The following is a 20,644-nucleotide window of genomic DNA, read 5'->3' as shown; positions in this document are numbered from 1 at the left end:
GAAAATGAGCGACTTATCTCCTATCCACCAATAATCTAAGCATGCGGACTCACATCACACTTAGCTAGCCAATTAGGCAATTGCGATGATTTGGCTTACATTTTGTCCATTTTATATACAGTCTGTTGTTGTAACCCCCCCCCCCATTAGTTACAGTACGTTTTGCCCCTCTCCCAAGTATTCCTTACTAATGACTCCCAAAAGTGATTCTCACAATTTGTAGAAGATTCATCAGCAAACATCAGTCTGTGGATTAAACCTCTTTACATTTCAAGTGTCCTCTCGACAGGTTCTTAGTAGAAGTACCTACTCACTCGCATTGTTTAACGACAAAGCTCACACAGCGTACCTTGTCTTTTTCCTGTTGGGACTTGGTCTCCATGTGAGCCATCTTGTTGCGAAGAGCTTCCAGAGCCTCTTTCTCCTGCTGGATAGCAGCCACCTCTGACTCCTGCTCAGCCTCCACCAGCGCTCGCTCAACCTCCACCTTGGACAAATACACACAGCAGAGCTGATTTATGAAGACCTGCTGTATTCTTAATTTTATTATAACTTATAATGTCACCACTTGTAAATGTGAGCTTTTCACCTAGACACAAGAGTTTGAGTGGTGTAATACAGGTTGACTTCCACAATTTGGAACACATGTGAACTGGGGATTAATTGCAAAGTTTAAATATTAGTGTAAAATACAGTATTACTTTTAATTGATTCAGTCTGTGGCAGCTGAAACTACGAGGTCTGACTGTCTGCATGAATGGTAAAAACTTAATGGACGATAGCACAAGCATCCAAGCGGGAGAGACAGAGCGAGCATGAGGCAAATAACTCTACAGACGACAGCTTCACAAGTAATCAACAGGAAAAAACCTCACAGAGAGAAATATCTTATGTTATTATAAGAAGTGCAAATTCTTTTGGGTTCATTATTAAACTGTGGTGGCACAAATTAAAATATGACAATCCGGCGCAGTCAAGATAATTAATGGGAAACACTGAAGTCACAACAAAAAAATTACTATTGTTCATACTGCGCTTCCATTTGTCAGGGGATTATTAAATATTGCTAATATTGCTAAACTTTATTTAAACACTGAACCCCTGGAATTTTGCAAAAGTTCCTTGTTATAATTTTTCTTTAATAAATAGAGTAAAGTTATAATTGTCTCACTTTTTTAGAAAAATATTTCGATCTGTGACTAAACATAACATAATCTGACCTCTATATAAATATACATTTCAACAAAATTAAATATTTCAATCATGAGCTGTCTCTTCGCTTTACCTCGCAGGCAGACTCTTCCACTTGGTTGTCCAGGTCCTTGATCTTTTTCTCCAGCTCCTCCATGTTGTTCAGCACCTGGATCCTCTCCTCCTTCACTTGCCTCACTTCCTCCTCTGAAGGTCTCACGTCCTGTCTGCTGCGGCGAGCTGCGTCCTCCAGAGCCTGGTGACATCAGCAGGAGAGTTAGAGATCGTATGCATTCATAGGTGGCTGTAACAATAATCCACCACTCCACAATTGTACTAAATCAGTGGCATAATGTGGAAAAGGAGCACAGACAGTATTCATAATTATATCACACACACACATAGATACCAGCTCTCCATTATAAGTTCCCACACTTGACCAGCTCTAATCTAATAAAAGCTCTGTAAATATCTCACATCTGCGTATGTGAGGTATGTGTGTGTCAAGACTTTCCAAGTATTAAGAGGAGTGATCCTTAGCTTTCAGAAAGAACATGGCGAGTCGACACTTCCCACAATTAATCCCGATTAATCTTTTAAGAAGCTGACCAAAGTCAAAGGAGCAACCATCGCAGCCCTGCACTCCTGTCCTATGTCATTAAAAAATTATCTCTAGATCCAAGACGGTAACTGTGCCTCTTAACACATCTACAGCTTCCCCACACAATGACACAAAACAACTAGAAATCACTTCTATTCACCAACTTGTGCAGTCTCCGGTCTCTCTCTTGCCAGCGTTCTAGTACTCTTCTCTTCACTTGTAATTTGTCATAATGAGTAGGATAGTCCTGTTGTAATGACCAGTGATATCAAATTACACCCCACCACTTCAGCTGCTCTCTGATATGCACGGATCTCCGGATAATCTCCTGAAATTATCCAGAGGAGCTTTATGTGAGAGCGCAAAAATGTCCGAGTCAGTAGCTGGGGACATTCCCCAGAGTTTTTCCTGCCGGCCCCTTCGTAAAAACTCCAGTGAAAATACAGCAGGATTATGTCCGGAGAATTGGGCACGTTGAAGCTGACTAATGCAAAACTGGGAAAAAAGAATAGAATACAAATTCCTCAGGAGGAAAAGGAGGTACCATACACGTAGAAGACGCTGACTTGGAAAAACAATATTCTAAAGCTTTTGGATCAAAAACACAGAAATATTTAAACGTCATGCCCTGCCTCCTGCTCGACCTACCCAGGCATCACCTTTCACATGAACGCTTCAGCATGTCACAGACTTTGGGATAAAGCAGGAGGACCTTGACAAAACCCATGCACACACGTAGAGAACATGCAAACTCAACAGAGACTGGGATACGATTCAAGAACCTTCTTGCTAACCACTTAACCACTGTGCCACCCTGAAAGTGGTAAAGTGACCCTGAGAATAACAAACCAATGTGGTGGAATCAATTCACGTATCAGTCCCCTATTCAATGCTCGACTAGAAGATGTGATATTAATAGGAGAGCTGTAGATGTTGTTTTAACACAAAGTAGACATCTGCATTCTAATTAGAAATCAAATACTACTTCTTATACCTCATTGGTCCTCTGTGTACGCGGAGAAGGTGAGGGGGCAAAGCTTCGCAAACTGACAGTGGGGGATTCTGCCCTATTGTCTCGGTGGCTTCTGCGCCACTGCAGATCGTCATCATAGAAACCGTTCTCCGATCCAGGGGAGGTCATGTGTCCGCTCCCTGGGGTGTCGATAACAGCCGAGAAGTCAGAAAAGACAGACGGTGCGTCATCGTCGTCGTCGTCATCATCGTTCAGTTGGAGCTTCTGGAGCTCCTGGTTGATCTTCTGGAGATCTGCCACAGCTGAGGCGGGACTTGAGTTTGAGCCGCCACCGTCCCTCTCGGCCTGGCCCAGCTCCGTACATAGAGACAAGATGGTCTCTAGCCGCTGTCGCTCCTGAGATAAACACACACATATAAACACGAGCATGAGTTACAGCGTATGCAAATGTAGTAGAAGGTTTGTCGTCGACTATTGTAGTAAAGTAGCAGATTATTTAATAAGGTGTACTTAAAAGTGAAAAGGCCTGATTTCAAATTGTGTAGTCAGTTTTTTAGTGTTGCTGTTAGGATGCAACAGAAATGCAATATAAGCCTATTTAATTAAATAAAAAAGATATTTTTATAAAGCTCAGGAGTGGTGCTGAATGTGTGCCCCAAATTATAATAACACACAATTTAAATAAAGATATTACAAGTTGAGATATATCAAACAGATGTCAAACAGTGCAACAACTTCTGACTTTTAAAACCAGTTAACAATACATTTTGCCCTTTTTCATACCAGTTCTCACTTTTCCTTTCTTCATGCATACTGTGTATAGAAAATGTAAAATTGCTCAAAGCACAAATTGTTTAAAAGGTTCTAGAGCAGAGTCACAACAACACAGAAGAATTATAATTTTCATCATCATAAAAAAAAAAATCTCTTCAGTGCTCAGGTTACCTGAGGAAGCATCGCAGAAATCACTGTCTGTTTTGTCCTGGTTTTGTCGAAAATATATTCTGGATTATAATTTCTTGTATGCCATTGCACACACACCACTTTAGTAGATGATTTCCCAACTAGAAAGTCTAAGTTCCTCTCACTGGGAATCCTGGGAGAGAGAATCCCTTTTTCCCTCGCTTCGTCCAGCCCGGATGAAACTATATGGGGGAGCTACAGAGGCTGCACGGAGTGGAAAAGTCCTCTTACAGGTTCAGTAGTAAGTTACACGAGGAGCCTGTGTGAGTGAGTAATGTTAGAGAGGGAAAGATGGAGGCAGGAAAAATGTAACGTGGGATGGCGGGGTGTGTGTGTGAGCTAATGAGGCGGTGGACAGCTGTCAACTATGATCGGAAGAGTACGCGAGAACAAGCCGTGGCTCCAGACACAGGAATGTGTCTGTGTGCTGCCACTGAGGAAACAAGACTCTTTCCAGGGAATTGTACTTCAAAAAAAGGAATCTGAACCAGGTGAAAGTCATGATACAGTAACCTCCTTGTTTAGAAAGGCTGGAGAGATATGTCCTATCCTATGTAGGAAAAGTATCATCGCAATAAACATACATTATATTTATTATTTAACATGTTATATTAGAAATGAAATGCAAAAAAATGACTGAAATCTATAAACTAATAATGAATCACAACATTAAATTGTTTGATAATGTACTTTACATTTGTACATTATGTGTGCATGCAAACAAGCAGATATTCACAGTGTACTGGGTAATATGAACCAGGAGCTGAGACCAAAACAAGCAAGTGTCAGTTTGTCACCTTGCTCGATTCTAATGGCCACAAGCCTCTGTGGAGCCCTTATAGTAATCAGCTGTCAACTGGAGAGGGACAGATGGGAGCGGGAGAGATGAGAGCCAGACAGCGGCCACGATAAAAAAAAAGATGGATGGAAGGACTAATGTGAAGGGAGAAAGACGAGGGGATCATGCTGGGAGACGCAGCATGAGCTCGTACTTTGGCGAGAAAATGAGAGAAAATGCCGGCTGTAAAATATTTTGTTTTTTTTAAATCCTGATGTGTAATTTCTAACATTTTAAGAAAGAAAATGAATATTACGCAAAGTCATAATTTTAGCCTAGGTGTCATTTTGGAGGATCAGAAGATCAGCCTGCCGCATGCATTAAAATGAGGAATGCGGAACATCTTGTTTCAATACAAAATGTCAGCTTTTGTCACATCAGCAGCACATTATCACAAATATCTAGACTCTGAACGGACTGAGCAAGAAACTGTGTCTATTCCAAAGAACAAACTACAGAGAGGAAATTGTCACTTTGTGGATGAGGACATGTTTGGTAGAGGTCGACGGTAAGAGACCTGCATGATATTCAAAGTCGTAGTTTTTCATTCATTGTTTCAAGATGACATTATTCTCAAAATTATTTTCCCTTCAATGTGGCCCTTACATTCCATTACAACATTTTAATCTCACTCTCTCTTCATCTTTCTTTTTTCCAATCTATGCCCCTTTGTTTCTCTTCATTACTTGTCAGTGATCCCATGCTAACAACCAAATTTCTGCTCTCTTGTTCATTCTGTAAATTCGAAACCATTTACACAATCAACACAAGATGATGTTGATGGCTGGTAACAAAATGCAAACTTAGATGGGAGCTGATGAAATGCCATAACTGACATTGAACCAAAACTCACCAAATCCATCTAAGCTGCACATTGTAAATGGCACAACTGGTAATGTGGTCAGATACCTATTTTGTGTTCCCCAGCAGGTTTCCTGTACCACCACTAGAGGGCAGACACAGCTTGAGAATAGACTTGATGATGCTAATGACTTGCTTACAACATTCCAGTTTATGTGATCAGTTATTTAGAACCTGCTATTCAAAACATTCAGTTAATAATCATTTTGACAATTAATTAAAGAAATGCAAACCACTGCTTCAATTTAAATGCATATTCACATGTGCCTCAGAGGAGGTTGCAGTCTTTTATATCATCTACTAAAAATAACAGACTAAACCAAATGAAACCTAAAACTGTGGGGTGAAAAGCAAATATTCCATCTTGAAACTAAACAAAGTAAAAATGTCTCAGAGCAGGACATTCCATCTTTATATCATAACTACAACATGTGGAGGTTAGCCCAAAGCCACTGGGAGGTTCGTGGAGCAGTTTAGTTTGTACAGCATCCAGAAAACTATTTCTCACAGTTAAAGAAGAAGACACCAGTTCACTCATCTACGCTCCCCTCTTTCTGGGTGTAAAGAGAGAAGGACAGTGGGATTTCTGAGTCCACTTGTCATTACACAGTATGTTGAGAATCTGTATGTTTTTCCACCTGCTCCACGACAACTCTGCTCTCTAATCTTCGAGAGTTTCTCTGACCGACAACTGACTGATGTGCTCTGTGGCTCTTCGGTGGGCCGAACCACACTGGGCGGTTTTCCAGATGACTGATATAAACACACATTACACACACACGCACGCACGGACATACACACAATCCAAGCCCAGGGTTAAGAATAGTCCTGTTAGAAACGGTTAACTGCCAGGGACATCTGTGAGAGTGGTGAACCTCACTGTGTGTTTGTGTGCTTGTGTGTGTGTGTGTGTGTGTGTGTGTGTGTGTGTGTGTGTGTGTGTGTGTGTTAAGCTCCCTGGGAGAGTGTGTTTGAGAGGACAAGGAGGAGGTCAGTGATGGAGGGAGGCATTCCTAAACGCATTCCTTTTCTTTCCACCTTCAGTAATCGTAACAATCAACGATCAAATGAAAATATGTTCCCACAGTGTGGATTTACATTTGCTGGAAGACATGAAGAAAACATGGCGTTCTTTATGCATCTGCACACAAACTCCAACTCACCAGTCTCTCCACCTCCTGCTCACGTAGTCTCTCCTCTTTTTGGTGCTGGTGGTAGTCAGTCAGTTCCTCCTTCCCACTTAGTGAGCTGATGCTGCCCCTTCTTTCCCTGAAGCCCCCCTGTGGAGGCACTCCTGCCTTTCCAAATGACGTCCGTCTATCACCGAACCCCATCCGAGGCTCCAGCCCCGCCTTTCCAAACGAAGACCTCCTCTCCCCAAGACCAAACCCCAGGGTACCATTGAGTTCAAGATCGCCCCCCCGCCTCTCCTTTTCTGCCAAAGTCTGCTCCATTGATTGGGCGACTCCATGGCTGGCATAGTGTTCTGTGTCTGGAGAGCTGGGGGTTGTGGAGCTGATGGTGCCAACTGAGCTAGAGGAGGTCAGACTGAGCTTTTTGGCCACACGAGGTGATGAGGAGCCCCCCGCTTTGGATGGGATGGTCACATCAGGTGGGGCTGTTGTGGTCGAGATGGAGGGGGTGGTAGAAGGCAAGTTCTTGGTGGAGGAGAGGGAGATAGACACAACACTTTCTCCCAGATTTTGATTCCTGCTGTAAGCACCATAGTGGTTTGCATCCTGGCTGATGTTGCTGTAATGGTCTCTACTAAATTTGTGACTCCCAGCTGTATCGGATCTGCGTGGGGGCAGCGTTGACAAGGTCATCAATCTACCGTTTTCATGAGGAGAGGACGAGGGGCAGAGGCGTGGCAGGGAGCGGCTGTACCCTCCTCCCATCATCCCATTCAGCGAGCCCCCTGAGTATTTCCTGGGTCGACTGCTGGGCGATGGCTCCTGGTTCCCACAGCTGCGACGTCCGAGACGGGGGCTTGAGGGCATGCTGACTGCGCCTCCTGTCGATGGAGTGTGGGATGAGGAGGAGGAGGGAGGAGGAAGAGAGAGGAGGGAGCCATCCATACCAGCAACAGAACTTGAAGAGCCTCCACCGTTCCATGCGGACAGCAACGGAGAGGAGCTCTGGCTATGCAGTCGCCGGCTGTCACCGACACTGAAGTTGTCCTGGTTGCGGGAGGAGCGGGAGGCCAGATAGGAGGAAGGGTCAGATCGACGTCCAGGGGGAAGAGGGGGGGCAGATTTCAAAGACATGGGTGGACGATCCGAGCCATAGAATCGCCTCATCTGTTCCTGACAGGCTGATGAGGATGTGGAAGGACTTGTGACGGGTGTTGTGGGGGGGGACTGAGAGAAAGAAAAGAGAATAGAAATATTTAAAAATGCCATCTTATTGTAATGTCTAATGCACATTTATACACAGAATGTAATGGTGCAGCTTCAGTAGATTTAAGTTTATGACTAAATCATTTGTTGCCAGTTCAACACTTTAGTAGAGCCAAGGGATAATGGGTGAACCGTGGTTAGCCCAAGACAAACATCCAGGGTAACTGGAAAAGAGTGCCCCTAATAAACCCTGTAGTGGAGCTAAATGATGGCCGACCTGTGTCATGCTGAAGTAGGAGGGGTTTGCATTCCCATTGGCTCTCAGGCTGTTCTCCAGGGCAGTCTTCTTGCGCTGCAGGGTGTCCATCAAGTCTCGGAGTTCGGAGGCCGACCGCATGCCCCTTGCACTGCTGGTGCCGCCCACCACCGCATAGCTGTAGTCACTGCTAAACTTCAGGTAGTCTGGAGGGAGGGCAGAGGTAGAATGGGCAAGAAAATAAATGGACAACATGGGAACGTGAAGATACACAAATACAGGTGAACAGTCGTGGGGAAGAGAAACAGGATGAGGAAACAATTGTGTGTAAAATAAATGATAAGACAGGTACAAAACAAAAACATCTGTATAGCAGGGATAAGACATAAATATGTACAAAGATTATATCAAGATCCTTGGCTTATTCTCTGAGAAATCAAGGAAAATGTGGGAAAATACTCTAACATGCAATGTTAAAGAAAGTCTGCTCCCAGATCTGTATCCGCATCAAAATGTAATGGTTTCTTTTCTGACTCATACTGCATCCTTCTACCAAGTTCTGTGGGAACCCATCCAGTGTGTTTTTTGAGTAATCTTGCTTGCAAACAAACAAATGGAAGGGTGAAAACATAACCTCCTTAGCAGAGGTAAAAAAACGAGGGGTTAAGAACCACAAATGGTGGCAGGAAGAAGAGAAAAAGAAAGTTTGCATTTACCTGAAGCTGCAGCTATTCATAAACTGGGCCCTTGGCAGAACAAACCAAACCCAAACAATTCCCAACTGGCAGGAGATCCCCCAGAAAAGGAACCAACACACGCACACGCACATGCACGCACGCACAAAACCCTCCATCTGATCCAAGAAAAACAGCTCAACTCTAACTGGAGTTCAGTTCCTCACTATAGGATTTGGGGAAATGAAAAAGACCACAAAATATTCTGGAATACCCTCAAGAGGCCCCCCCCCGCCCTTTCTACAGCCTTTTATTTAAAGCCGTTTTCAGCAGTGGAAGGGTCTATTTTCCAAACCTCAACCAAGTCCGTTTTTACTTCCTCTCTGCTAAATTTAACTCGGAAATATCAGCCAGAAAATTGTAAAATATCTCCAAGATCAGCTGGAGTTCATTTGATCGATAGCTCCAAGTCAATTCTGTTTTAGAGAATCCCTGAAAGCCTGATCTCGAAATATTGTCATCAAAAAAGGTAGGTAAAACACTTGTGGTAGTGGAAAGGAATGTGTGGGAAACCTACCTAGGTTTTTCTTTATCATGTGTGGTGCTATGTGGAAAAAAGGAGCTATTACAATGTGTCAGCTCGGACCACCCAGTGTTTGACTGCCTCACACACCCACACACATAAGCTGCGGCTCCGCCTGAGAGAAATGAGTACGCTGCATGTCCACATGCCAAGAGCGTACATGTGTGTTGCAGAAAACAGTGCAGCGTATTCAACAGCTACTACCGCCTCGCTGAGTGGTATTGTACGAGGGAAAGTAAAGTATCTAAAAGTGCACGTCATGGGCCATGTGGAGAGAAATGGGGCAGAAAATCAAAGACATCATAAGATCTGCACACGCACACACTCTCTGGGTATTTGTGTCCATACATGGGCAGATTTATACTGGAGGTCTGGTGTGCATCAACTCTCCTCTATTGTGACCATTCTCATCTATGCCTGGCCACTCTTGCCTTTGTGCGAGTCTTCACTGTAGGTGCACATGTCCGAGTGGGAGTCTTGGCAATCTGAAAGGTATATTATAGATGCTGGCAGCCAGTAATAACACAGATGTGTGTGTGTGTGTGTGTGTGAGAGAGCAATATAAGTCGGAGATGTAAGGCTGAGGGAGACAGGATTGCATTCCTTGTGTCTTGGAGTGTAAGGAGCAAGGATTCAAGTGATTATGGCGTGCTTGCACCTTCCACACAGGCCGATCAATCACTAAGGAGACAACAGAGTCCAGCTGAATCACCACGGCGATGAAGGGCCACCAGATGACGAAAACATTCCATCATGTTTTGAATTTAAGTTTAAGCATGTGTGTGACAGTGCAAGCGTGTGTTTCTGAGAGACATCTGAGAGCGCTGGAAGAAAGAGCTGCCCCCACCCTACCTGTTTCTCTTGCTAACACACACACATACACACACTGATCTTACACACCTGCCTGGGTCGTGTCTACCTACAACTTTTTTGCAAGGGTGTTGATGTTACAACAGGAAAAAAAAGCTGATGAATGTCTAAAGGTGGACAAAAAGGTGATAAGCAGCTGCGTGAGGATGAAAACCGAGGAGGTGGAGGAAAAAAGATGGTGATGTAGCAGAACAAAGGCAGAGGGGTGGAACAAAGAAAAAAAGAACAGGGATTAACTGCAGTTCAGGGGTCAGGGAAGGGTTTTACTCTGTGTGTGTGTGTCTGTGTGTGTGTGTACCTGTGTTGTAGGCCAAAGCCGACACAGGACTCTTCTGTGGAAGCATGCTCTTCATTCTGCTTGCCTCCTCAGGATGGTTGAAGCGGAAGAAGTAGGATTTACCCAGACACAGGGAATAACCTGGAGAGAAAAGAAAGAAAAGTAAAGACCCCAAAAAGCACAATCAAGTAAGTCGTGGCATTTAAGTGGATAGAGCTGCTTTCAGACACACTCTTAAGTCTGCACACATCAACACTGACACGCCAGAGTCAGTTGCTCTGGACATTTTCCCGTCGGCCCCTATGTAAAATGTCTGTGAGCCCATGTGAGAAAGCAGCGGGAAAACGTCTGGGAAATTCACAGCGCTTCAGTGGAGACGTCCACTTGGAAATAAGGGCAGACGAAAGTGTCATGTGCTGTAAACAAAAACAGGATTTCTACAGTAGTAATTATGCATCATGTCCTGCCTCCTGCCTGCTCTACTCAGACGCCACCCCTCACCTGATTGTTCTGTGCATTTTCCTGTTGTGAAAACATGCCTGACGAGGAATATCTCCTCCTGCGTTCTTCATATGTGAACGGCTGAAAAAGACTCAATAGACTAATTGGGTGATTGGATTATCCTTCATGAGGGAGAGATGAAAATGCGAACGCAGGCGATGGAGGGGGACGATAGAAGGGAGGAACTGGAGAAGAGGCTACAAGAGGAGACGGGCAGAGTTCAGAAATAGGGGGCCGGACATTTTCCAAAATTCACGTCTGAAAACAGTTCTGGTTATTCGGTATATCCCGAAAACTGTATGAAGAGTCACGAGTGGAGCTTTAAAATTAGTATTTTTTTCACAGCCAGACACTTGCACATGCTCGCACACAACCAGCAATTGCAGACCACAGTGTTTATTCTGGCCATCAATTAGACTGAGAGGGCCAGGTATTAAACAAGATGTCAGGGTCACAACCTCTGTAATACACACAGTCGGCCACAGCTGTCCAAATACTTCAGAGGGGAAGGAGAGGGACGGCAGTGCTGACACAACCACACAGACACAGACAGACACACACACACAACACACACACACACACACACACACACACACACACACACACACACACACACACACACACACACACACACACACACACACACACACACACACACACACACACACACACACAGTCTGTAAAGTTAAAGAAAGTTGAGAGATGCCAAGTCAGAAATCAAAGTACGTCACTGAATAAAGAAAAGATACAAAACCACAAGCCTGACAAAAAAAGACACACGTCATCTTTGCTCTCTTTCCTCTCCCGACCTCCATCCTTATTCACATAAGCATTAGAGCAAACCCCCACAATGTTAGCATGTGAGTAAAAGGCTAAAACAACACAACGTCTCCTTAATAGCTCCATTACAGTTACATCAGATTCCTTGGACCTGAAGCTCGTCATAACCACCGAGGCAGGAGGGGGATGGCAAAGGGGTGAATGGAAAAAGACAGAATGGAAAAATGGCAGGATCCGTTTTTTCTTTCCTTCCCACTTCCCCGGTTCTGATCTCGACTTTTCCTTTTATTCCTCATTCTCCAATTTCACGTGCAGTTCCATGGACACCTCCACTCGAAAGCTGCATAATGTGAGATTATAGTTTAGCTCCAAGAGGTCATACCTGTCTCGACACTGCCTCAGAGCGCCGAGAGTGCAGATTCTCTCTTTTTTTGCTTTCAAAGCTGCAATTTCCCAGCACAGAGGGAGACCTGAGTGCAGCACTGAGGTGGAGCTTACACCACACACACACACGCACAAAAACAGCGTAAGAAATGTTTAGTCTACACAGCTGGACTCTCAACCTCTTCAAATATACTCAAGTTAACACAGCCGTGCAGGTTTAGGCAAAAACTGTAAGGAAGTGGCATCAAGACAAGGAGAACAAAAAGATGTGTATCTCTCTGAAGAAAAGAGAGAGAAAGACACACACACACACACACACACACACACACACACACACACACACACACACACACACACACACACACACACACACACACACACACACACACACACTATGTATTTTCTCATCAACAGACATGAGTAATGTGAGTGTATGTCTTCACAAACCATGCGTCAATGGGAATGTGTCTTGTTACAGGGTCTGCCTAATGACTCGCAGTAGCTCTCAGTATTTTGCTAAGCAGCAAACTCACAGGCATCTGCGAGCACACAAACACACACACACACGTACACAAACACACACTTAACCAGCCCTTGTAAAAATCGAATTTCCTATCTTCAATGGCCTCAACATGTGCAAAGTGTGTCAGCCCCTCATTTGTTCACAGCCCTCCACCCCTCCTTCTTCCTTAGCTAACAAATAACTAATCCTCTCCTCCTTCCCTCCCTCAGCATAAACAAATACCAGCCGTATGTGTGTCTATGTGAACGAGATAACAACAAATATACCGTTTATTCATTATACTTCCTTTCTCTGTTTTGGACCTCGAGTTATTATTACCTCCCCAAGGATGTTAGGGTTCAGCCACTGTCCGTTTGCTTGTTTTTTAGTCCGCAGGATTACGCAAAAACTACTGAGCGCATTTCCAACAAACTAGAGCTTCTTTGAGACATGCACTGAACTCGGGAGATCCTCCAGATCAGGCGCGTGCGTGAACCCAAATGTCCGAGTGAGAGGCGCTGGAGTTTCTGCGGACTTTCCCCTCCTGGCCCCCTGGTATAAAGTCCGCAGGAGACCCTCGCAGGATTCACCGTGAGCGAGTTGACAGATATCGATGTGAGTGTGTGCAATGTGGTGCGGCTTGATTGAACTTGTTGGGGCCTTGGCAGAGGTACACGCTTTATTGAATCTATTTCTAGCAGATATATGGAGACTAATCTTTCCTAGTCTTAGGACTTACTCCCTTAAATTCATCTAACACAATAACAAGGGAACAAACAGCATAATCATAAGTTCTTCCACACAGATCAAATTTGAAGTCTGACGTCCGACCTAACTTTTTTATGCAAGTTATTCAGGACAAACACATGTTCGCTCCCCTCCGCGCACAAAGACGTACCACATCCACAACAAAACACGTTTAATCTTGTCCCCGTGTTTTCTTGTTTACGGGCTAATTGAGTATGGAAGCAAGGGGCGCCAGCACCCCCCAACAAGTACATAGGGCACAGACCTTCTTCAATAACAATAAAACTTGAAATTAGTCTGTATATACATTTATAGGATAATTGAAAGTTTGCAATCTACAAAGTCAGACCTCAGAGTCTTTGAGGACACAGATGTAGGAGCTGTATCACGTCTGGAGTCAATTTATGTCCCTACGTAGATCCGAATAAACTAAACTCTTGCCGCAATGTTATGGGAGGGAGAAACTCAAAACTGCTTTTCTGTTTGGTTAACATAAGTGGAGGAACTGGCAAATTAAGACCATTGGGTTAGAATGAAAAATAAACCAATGACAAAGATCCCATACTACCTGCTAATTGGTCAGTTTTGATGTCCAAAGTGATAACAATTAAAACTTTCAAAGTGCAGCCTGTCAATAATTTTTGTTTTCAAATCAAAATGTATGCATTGTTTGAAAAACTGGCTGTCCTCATAATGTTGCTAAGATCCTGGAAATAGTACGTGCATGGTACTTAACTGAAGAGGAATTTACTCAGGCATGCAAAGATGCGCGCAAAGATGCGCACACACACACACACACACACACACACACACACACACACACACACACACACACACACACACACACACACACACACACACACACACACACACACACACACACACACACACACACACACACACACACACACACACACACACACACACACACACACACACACACACACACGTCCCAGTGGGAGTGTGACTTGGCCTCAAAACCACAAATTAACCCTCCCTGGGGCAAACGGGTCCAGCAGTATCATCACAAACACCAGGCTGATCTTTCTCAAGGGAGTTGGTGTAGATTATTTCACTCTCTCTCTCTCATTCACAAGAATAATGTTGCTGAGCACCAGCTCAGAAGCCATCTTCTGTCTGCTCCATTTCAAATCGTATCCGCAAAGATCCCCCCCCCCACTTCCCAACGGACAGGGATAAACTTTCCGCAACCTCTGATTTATCAGAAGGTAAACACAAACGGATAACAAAGGGATCTATCTTTCATTTATCTTTATAGCGTAAGAGGAAAAAATATACGCTGGAGGCAGGCAGAAGAAAGACTTATGAAAACAATACACGCAGAACAATGAAGCAGGTTTTGTTTTCAGGTGTCAGGTATCCTGACCACGCACCCTCTCTTCATGCCCTCAGGCTAGTTCCCTCTCTCACATGCACTCACACCACCCTGTGATCCTGCCAGCTAATTTATTTTAGCCCAAGGCATACGCTACTAGCTTATTTCCATTAAAAGGGGCAGGCGATGAACCACAAGCAGGGTGTGATGGAACGAGTTTGACTTCCCACCCTGGCTTGAGCTGGATTGGATTGAGTGGCTGCACTGATTCACAACTTAACTCCTGCTGAACGAACATGCCATGTGAAGCATAAGGCAAAATAAATCATTGAGTTAAAAAACGATCAGTTCAGTGAGTTCAGCTCTACTGATTCATATTGATACTGATCTATAGTGGCAGATGGACCTTGCAATTTACTGGAGTTCTAGCAGCTTCCATAGAATCTAACTGGCTTTAAAAAAAAATTAAAAGACGATATACTGAAAATTTAAAGTAGAATGGCACTCAGTTAAGTGCATACCTCTGCCAAGGCCCAATAGTCTCCTTATGAAACCACATTTAAAGTCAACAGATCCAGATTTGGATCTGCACCAAATTGCACATACACAGAAATCTTGCAATGTGGAGGAAAGTGATAAAACCATTCTTGGATCCGCACCATAATTTAACGGGTTCTTCCCCAGACCACATCCTTCCACCAAGTTTTGTGGTAATCCATCGAGGTGTTTTTGTATAATCTTGCTAACAAACAAACAAATCAACCGACGTGAAACATAACCTCCATGGTGGAGGTGACAAATTCTTCAATTGCTAACCCACAAATTAATGAAATAATATCTGCTCCTAATATCATCCTGACTGGCTGAGACGGCTTACACTGCTTATTTAAGGGTCAAGTAAGATAATAGTTTAAGCAAATGCAAATCTATCGACCCATGATGATAACTAGAAGATTTCAGATTAAGAGCATTGCCCAAACATGTTCAAAGAGCACATGAGGCTAGTTTCAAAACATTGATCACAATATGTCACTGGTAACTCACTGAAAAATATCGATTCTGACCACATGTGACATGTTTGGGTACATCTGGCTTATTTCAATCAACTTAAAAACATGTTGATTTAGATTGTTTTATTTTGTGTAACCACTGAACATAATAAAATGTAGTAAATTTAACTTTTCTTTAGTGTGCTGTGGTCAAGGTGAATCAGCCATAAACCGAATCAGTGAAGGAGAGAGTCTGAACACACACCCATCATATCCAGATTCAGCTTTGCACACACACACACACACAAAAACAAAGGGGCAGGAAGGTTGTGCTAGCATGATGACAAAAACTGCTAATTACTTGATTAAATATAACAGACGGCCATGAGATGTGTAGCGTCGCAAATTAACACAACAAACTATTTCATTTACAAACATTGCAGGGTACAAATATTAAATATACAGTATAGTCGAACGGTCTCAATAATAAATTGAATTGAGTTAATTAACTGTTGCTTCTCTGTAAGAAGAGATGAGAAAAAGAAAGAAATCCGTTACACACCTTTTGATTCCCATTCAGTGCGCACTTCTCACGACAGAAACACCAAACTTCTTCCTTCTCACTGTGGATAAATGACTACAACATAACCTGAATCTTCCTCAAAGAAAGAAAAAAAGGGGATAAATGAATTATTAAACCACTATTCCCCTTTCTCTCTCTCTCTCTCTCCCTGTGTGTGTGTGTGTGTGTTGATGTCTGCCTGTGTTGACTCTGTGAGGAGGAAAGTTCACAGATTTACTATCCACCAGCCAGACTCCAGGACTGAACCAAACTTTGGGAAGGAAAGGGGGTGGAGGAACATTCGAATTTTTCAAGAGAACACAGTTTTAACTACCAACAATTGTAATTGTACCAAGCGTATATGTCTTTAGCGAAAATAAACGAGTGAAGGAGAGAAAACAGGGCTGTAAGTGTTGAAAACCGTATTTAAAGCAGTAGAGTCGTAAGCCATCACCCCCATATGTAGATGGGGTTTAAAGACCATTCGACAGTGAGGTATTCGTCTGACGCCCCCTCAGCTTCTCTTTGTCTACCTACCTATTTTCTTTCTTTCTCTTTGAAATACCTTGGATTAGAGTAACCCCCCAACCAGTTTGACTGTAGAGAATGACTTTGAAAACAACTTTTTAAAATTGGTGGTTGAATTCTAATTTAATTAGAATATCTTTATTTGTGGAGCACTTATCAAAACAAAGTTTGAAAAGTGCTTCACAAAAAAACAAAAAAACCCACAAGAATAAAATAAAAAACAGTCTCAAAAGAATAAAAAAAAGTTAAACATGTGAAAGAAATTTAAGTATGACCACCCATAAAAAGTAGAAAAACTAGAACACACACATACCTGCGCCAAGGCCCAACGATCCCTTAATGAAACCACATTTAAATGCACTAGATCCAGAAAAATATCAGTCCCCTGAACATGCACAAATGTTTTTCGTCAAGATCCATAACTTATTTTCCGAGAAATTTACGGAAATGTTGAAAAACGCCCTAACTCGAAATGTTGAGGAAAGTGAATGTTGATCCATGGGTTCTGCCTGGGGTGATGCCCCTGTCCGCAAACTATCATGGAAGTCAGTTGGGTATAGTTTTTGCGTAGTCCTAGTAACAAACAAACAAACATGAACGAAAACATAACCTCCTTGGCAGAGCTAGTTAAAATCATGGAATGGTTTATGTTAAAAGTATATTTTAAGCTTTGATTCAAAGGAAGCTACTCACATAGCCTGCTGTATTTCCTCTGGCAGGGTGTTCCAGAGCCTCAGGGCTCTTATTTCAAAAGCTCTGTCCCCCTTAGTCTTTGGCCAAGAATCTGGAACAGTTAAAAGGCCCCTGCCAGAGGATCTCAAGGTGCAAGCAGGGTTGTGTGAGGATAAAAGATCCACAAGACACTGAGGAGTCAGACCATTAAGCCTTGTAAATAATTAAAAATAACTTTAAGATTAACTTTAAAACGTGCTGGAAGCCAGTGTAAAGAGGCAAAAACCAGGGTGATGTGTTCCGACCTGTTAAATCTGGTAAAAATAGCCTGGCAGCTGAGTTCTGCTGAGTTCTTCTACCACAACGTAGTTCAAAAGCAGCTTCTAAGATGAAACAACAGATGAGGGAGGGGTTGATTGAGATTTTAGGGTCAGACAAATTGAAAGGGTAAAATGGAGGAAAGGAAGAGACACCACTGAGAAGACAAAGGCTTTGTTGGGAGAACTTTGCCCCCTATAGCCCCAAGTCAGGGGTTTGTGCTACTCGTGTTTCATTTAGACAATTTGTGATTTGCAACCGAGACATGGACCCAGACGGTGTGCAGACGGTGCATGTGTGCGTGGAGACTGACGGGGGGGCGGAGTGGCTGTTAAGAGTAGTTGCATTTAATTCAGCAGCTAGATTTGCATTCGCTCCAGACTGGTGTGATTGCTGGGAGATTGGGTTTTATAGGCTCCTAAAACCCTGCTGACATGTGTACAGAAATAAAAGCAGAATTAATGAGGCCTGTATTAGTAACACTGCTTGTTTGTCAGTGCAGTTATTGGCCCACAGTGATTTTTAATTGACATCATTTCTGTGTCTGTCATGCTGTGTGAACATATTATGCTCTAGTACAAGCAGAGGCGGATTTAACATGGGTGAGATTGGGGTCCAGGCCCCCAAAATTCTTGGAATACTAGCGAATTATAAACGCAAAATGAAGAATTTTAAGTGTTGAACGATTGCACCGCCCTCTCATATGCCTCACAGTGGTTTGATCATGTAGTAATATAATCTATAATATTTAAGACTAACCTCCCTGAAGTATTTAGGTCCTAAGTATTCAGTCTTCTTTCTTACTCCAGAGTTTAACATATTGACAGCAAAATATAATAGACCTGCTTCCTTGAGAAAACTAAATCCCCATTGGAAAAACTGTGCATATATAAAGGCTACTAGACTGTTAAGAAACACTGCTATTATTCTTACTGTAACTATTCTAAACATTTGAACATCCATTCATTATCTATACTGCTAATGCTCTGAGGGCTGCAGGAGGAGCTGGAGCTAATCCCGGCAGACATTGGGCGACTCAAGACATAGAAAGACCGCGGCCAAACTGGGATTCGACCCGGGAATGTTCTCGCTGTGAGGCAGGAATCTCCAGCTGATCCAGCGAGTTAGTAGTGAAGCTGATGAGATTCCAGGTCGAGTCCCAAGTACAGAGTAGATCAATTCCTAAACAAAGCTAATCATCTCCAGACTCGGTGTGTGTGTGTGTGTGTGTGTGTGTGTGTGTGTGTGTGTGTGTGTGTGTGTGTGTGTGTGTGTGTGTGTGTGTGTGTGTGTGTGTGTGTGTGTGTGTGTGTGTGTGTGGTTGGAGTAACTCAAACTAGAGCGCACCCTCTCTCTCTTTCACTCTCTCTCTCTCACTTGTTGCATGATTTTCCAAACCATGCCCTTTTTTTAACCCCTTTTTTCCCTTCCTCCATCCTTTCGTTTTCAAACCATCCCCTCCCCGCTCCTGCTTCTTCACAATACCCCGGCCTTCTGTGTGTGGACACACCGACACGATGTCAATATTTGAATCGGCCAGGCACGCTGGGAGGATAAATAGGCCTGTCAATATTTAACCCAAAACAGGGCAGGCCACACAGGGCCCAGTGAAAAGGAGAAAAGTGCAAAGTGGAAGGATGGACCCACAGGGAAACAAAAAGCTGGTGTAATGCAAAAAACGTGTCTGTGAAATACAAAAGTGAAAGTAGGAAGAAGGGAAGGAGAGTGGAAAGTGTCACAGATGGCAAAACACCGTGAAACTGAATGTGCTCTTCAGCTGCAAAAATCCTGGGACGTTGGGGGAAGAGAGAAGAAGAGAGAAGACAGACAGAGGAGATGAACTAATCAAGATACAGGCAGAGGATAATCAGACACAGGCACGTGGGCAGGGCTGGAGAAAGATAGGAGAAGAGAATGTGGGAGGCTTCTCTCTCTCTCTCTCTCTCTCTCTCTCTCTCTCTCTCTCTCTCTCTCTCTATGTGTATATGTGTTGTGTTCTGCAGTTTAATGTAAAGTTGAAGAGTGCATCCTCTGCAGTTTCTGGAAGCTATGACTCACTGTAGCAGCTCACTTTGTAAATCACTACAAAATTTAAACCAAACCAGAGGTGCACGTACACCACCTGCAACACACATACACATTGGTTTGGGAGAAACACACACATGGGCCCATACATTTATGTGCACGCACGCACACACCCTGCATAAATATACTTGTTGTTGCAGAATGTCAGTGTAACGTCAACTGTGCACGTACATGACTCAGGCTTTAGGGAATGCACATTACCCAAACCACAAACCAACCCCACTCTCTGTCTCTCACACACACACACACAGACACACACAGACACAGACACACACACACACAGACACACACACACACACACACACACACACACACACACACACACTGGAAGTACAATATATACACTTCTGATGCAATTAAATCAACTTCAGTCCACCTCTTTACTGCTATTGACCAGTAGGTGGCAATATTTCTAAGCTTGTACACTGAACCTCTCACCCTGTGTCAGTGGCGTAGGCGCAGTAACCTGGACTCCATCCAAACTGCAGAGGTGACCACAGGGGTCCAGGGTCACCACCCCTCCTGTTGTATTGGATATGAGAAGAGGCTCAGCTTTAAACACACTTTCAAAATTTGAAGGGCACGTTTAAATTTACTCCTATAACTATCACACTATCAATTTTCATTCCTATCCTACCACACACAAAACCATTGTCATTAAAACCCTTTTAATCGGAAACAATTAAAGACAATGTGCCACAGAGAAATAGCAACTGAATTAAGAGTAATCACTTTCAAACACTTTATAAGATAAGAAAATATAAGATTGCACACACATGTTATTGAAATTGCACGGATAGAAAATAATTATTGC

General features: G+C 43.3%; 1 protein-coding gene across 5 annotated transcripts in view; it reads right to left on the bottom strand.

The window, feature by feature from the left end:
- Positions 1-20,644, bottom strand: part of phldb2b (pleckstrin homology-like domain, family B, member 2b) — a 44,665-nt gene that overhangs the window by 13,738 nt on the left and 10,283 nt on the right. For 4 of the 5 annotated variants that reach the window (XM_035142709.2, XM_035142712.2, XM_035142713.2 and 1 more), the window contains exons 5-11: positions 20,269-20,352; positions 10,448-10,567; positions 8,044-8,228; positions 6,591-7,787; positions 2,787-3,161; positions 1,286-1,447; positions 350-487 (exon numbers count right to left, since the gene is read on the bottom strand). In XM_035142709.2, coding sequence (XP_034998600.2) covers positions 350-487; positions 1,286-1,447; positions 2,787-3,161; positions 6,591-7,787; positions 8,044-8,228; positions 10,448-10,567; positions 20,269-20,352 — 2,261 coding nt within the window. Of the gene's footprint in view, positions 1-349; positions 488-1,285; positions 1,448-2,786; positions 3,162-6,590; positions 7,788-8,043; positions 8,229-10,447; positions 10,568-16,227; positions 16,414-20,268; positions 20,353-20,644 lie in introns of those variants that run through there. The other variant, XM_047337868.1, reaches the window with a different exon arrangement.

This window comes from Hippoglossus stenolepis, chromosome 19 (genome assembly GCF_022539355.2).
Source record: "Hippoglossus stenolepis isolate QCI-W04-F060 chromosome 19, HSTE1.2, whole genome shotgun sequence".
NCBI classification, from domain to species: domain Eukaryota; kingdom Metazoa; phylum Chordata; class Actinopteri; order Pleuronectiformes; family Pleuronectidae; genus Hippoglossus; species Hippoglossus stenolepis.
The sequence above is the reverse complement of the archived record's forward strand: the minus strand, read 5'-3'. Positions and strand labels throughout refer to the sequence as shown.